Source organism: Myotis lucifugus, unplaced genomic scaffold (assembly GCF_000147115.1).
Source record: "Myotis lucifugus unplaced genomic scaffold, Myoluc2.0 scaffold_11, whole genome shotgun sequence".
In the NCBI taxonomy this organism is placed as follows: Eukaryota; Metazoa; Chordata; class Mammalia; order Chiroptera; family Vespertilionidae; genus Myotis; species Myotis lucifugus.
The window spans coordinates 13,197,436-13,199,974 of record NW_005871059.1 but is presented as its reverse complement, the minus strand read 5'-3'; the positions used below and the strand labels follow the sequence as shown (position 1 = coordinate 13,199,974).

Below are 2,539 nucleotides of genomic sequence, written 5' to 3'. Positions count from 1 at the left end.
TGTTATGCTCAAACTAAGACATTTTATTAGTTGGCTTTACACCTTAAATAATAGTTTGGATAACAAAGGAAGAGTTTCCACTAATTCCAACCTAATCTTTCAAAAGTTTACTTGTTGGAGGAAGAATATTCTTATGCTTAACACAAAATACCTTTAAGATTATAACCTTCAGTAAATCTTTCCTTAGAGTTAACAACAACAAAAATTTGCACTGGTCAAATATTAACTACCTCAACCACCCAATTTAGTTATTTTTTCCAAAATGTATGCAGTAGAGTTGAAAACCAAAAGAAAACTGTAAACATTCGGTAGTTTGGCTGGAAGTTGAGTTCATTTCATGATGATTCAATCCTTTTAATACGTATTTCAGATAGTTTCTGTAAGTCTTAGCAAAGTAAATCCATTTCAAAGGGAAAGCTGGTTTGGCAACTTGAAATTTTTGCAGGAGTGATAATCAATACTTCTTTGCTGCTGATTATAGCTTTAATTTTCTCTCTTTTTAAAAAAAAATACCAATTGCACATTGTTCCTTTAATTGAATAACTGGATTCTTTAAAAACACAGCTCAGTTATGTCCTTGCATTTGGAAACATTGGAGAAGTTCTGACCCATCATTCTTTTATCTGTAAAGGAGAAAAACATATTTGCTAAAATTCAATCAATCATATTAAAAGAACAAACAACAAAAGGCAAATGACAGTGAAATCATTTTATCAAGATGAATCTTTTTTCTTTTTCCTGCCACTATTCCCTTCCCTAGTCATGCTATTTCTGAGATTAACTATAATCACTCCATTATTTCCCACAAGGGACTGGATCTTATTTTTAGACAGCGCTTTTATGCTTTTATAAAGAGTGCTTTGGCAGATTAGAAGCGATGTTGATGACAAGGACATGAGATAGCATTTATGGAATGCTTTATGTGTGTCAATTACTGTGCCGAGTCTTTCCACTAATCATTTCATTTCACGTCCACAGCTCTGGGAGGCAGAGCCCATTACCCATTTTTATAGAAGAATAAATCCAGGGAGAAATGTTGTGCTTATGCTGCTAGGAATCAGCGGAACAGCAACAGACACTTGGGCAGTTTAACTCCAGAGTCTTTTACATGACACACGTGTAACTGGATTTTGATACAACCTAAAGCCCTCTGTTCAAAGTATACATACAATTAAATGACTTGAATAAGTTTCATGCAGAAAATAATTATATAAATGAGTAAATCCCCCCCCTTAAAATACAATATTCATAAGACTTATATTGATCATGATAGTGTAGAAGAAAATTTAAGTTACTGAAATTTTCTGGTTCATTTCTGGCTATTTTCTCCATAACTCAGCTGCACCTCACATTATATAACAGGTTTGCTTCAGAAACATTACTAATATGGTAACTGAACTTTTTGAATGAATCATTTCAAATGTCCTGAAAGCCAGTCATATGAAGAAAAAATGTTAATGTGGACTCTTCCATTAATGAAATTACTGCCCCCAACTTATTTGACTTTCAAAATCTGTATTCTCATCATTTGGATTGCATACTCACAGACTTTTCAATGGATTTCCTTTAATTTTGAGCAATGTTACTGATGGAGGACAGTTTGGAAGTCTCACTGTAGGAAATTCCAAGACCAAACATTTCTTCCCATTTTAAAAAAAATTTTAATATGAATTTTAAAATTTTTTATAATACCATAACTGTGTTTCTCTTAAGCCATAAAAGCTTATTAATCACCCTTAAAAAGTAGAAAAAGACATCATAACCATGGACACACAACCGGTCACTTTACAATACCTCAGTGACTACACCAGCAGCTACTGTAGAACCACTGTAGCGTAACATGAATCTCCCCAGTTCCTTAAAGTCTTTGTATAGCTCAAGAGCCACTGGTCTTTGTGTTTGTAGTTCAACCAATGCATTCTGACCTTTAGTCAACAACCTATCAAGAAAAAAAAGGAAAAAATGAATATCAAATAGAGGTGAATAAATGTAATAAATAACCTGAAAAATAAATACACACTCAATCAACAAATCAACTTAGTCTTTCAAAACTTAAAAAGAAAATAAATTTTTCTTAAAATGAAAATGTGTCCTTTGAATTTTTCTGGGTTGAAAAAAAAATCACAGCAGAAATTATAGATTAGTTCATATATATATATATATATATATATATATATATATATATATATCTTAATATTTGTATTGATTTCAGAGAGGAAGGGAGAGGGAGAGAGCAAGAGTAGCATCTATGATGAGAGAGAATCATTGATCCGCTGCCTCCTGCACGCCCCACATTGGGATGAAGCCTGCAACCCAGGCATGTGCCCGGACCGGGAATTGAACCGTGACCTCCTGGTTCATAGGTTGACGCTCAACCGCTGAGCCATGCTGGCTGGACTATACATATATTTTAAGAAATATTAGTTCATCTTTCTTTCTTTCTTTCTTTCTTCTTCTTCTTTCTTTCTTTCTTTCTTTCTTTCTTTCTTTCTTTCTTCTCTCTCTCTCTCTCTCTCTCTCTTTCTCTCTCTCTCTCTCT

At 33.4% G+C, this 2,539-nt stretch overlaps 1 protein-coding gene across 5 annotated transcripts in view; it reads right to left on the bottom strand.

Annotated features, from left to right (window-relative positions):
* The window catches only part of HBS1L (HBS1 like translational GTPase), a 74,610-nt gene continuing 72,071 nt past the window's right edge, over nt 1-2,539 (bottom strand). For 4 of the 5 annotated variants that reach the window (XM_023750240.1, XM_023750241.1, XM_023750243.1 and 1 more), the window contains 2 exons: nt 1,795-1,939; nt 1-623 (listed from right to left, as the gene is read on the bottom strand). In XM_023750240.1, the coding sequence (XP_023606008.1) occupies nt 612-623; nt 1,795-1,939 (157 nt within the window). In that variant the 3' untranslated portion in view covers nt 1-611. Of the gene's footprint in view, nt 624-1,794; nt 1,940-2,539 lie in introns of those variants that run through there. The other variant, XM_023750242.1, reaches the window with a different exon arrangement.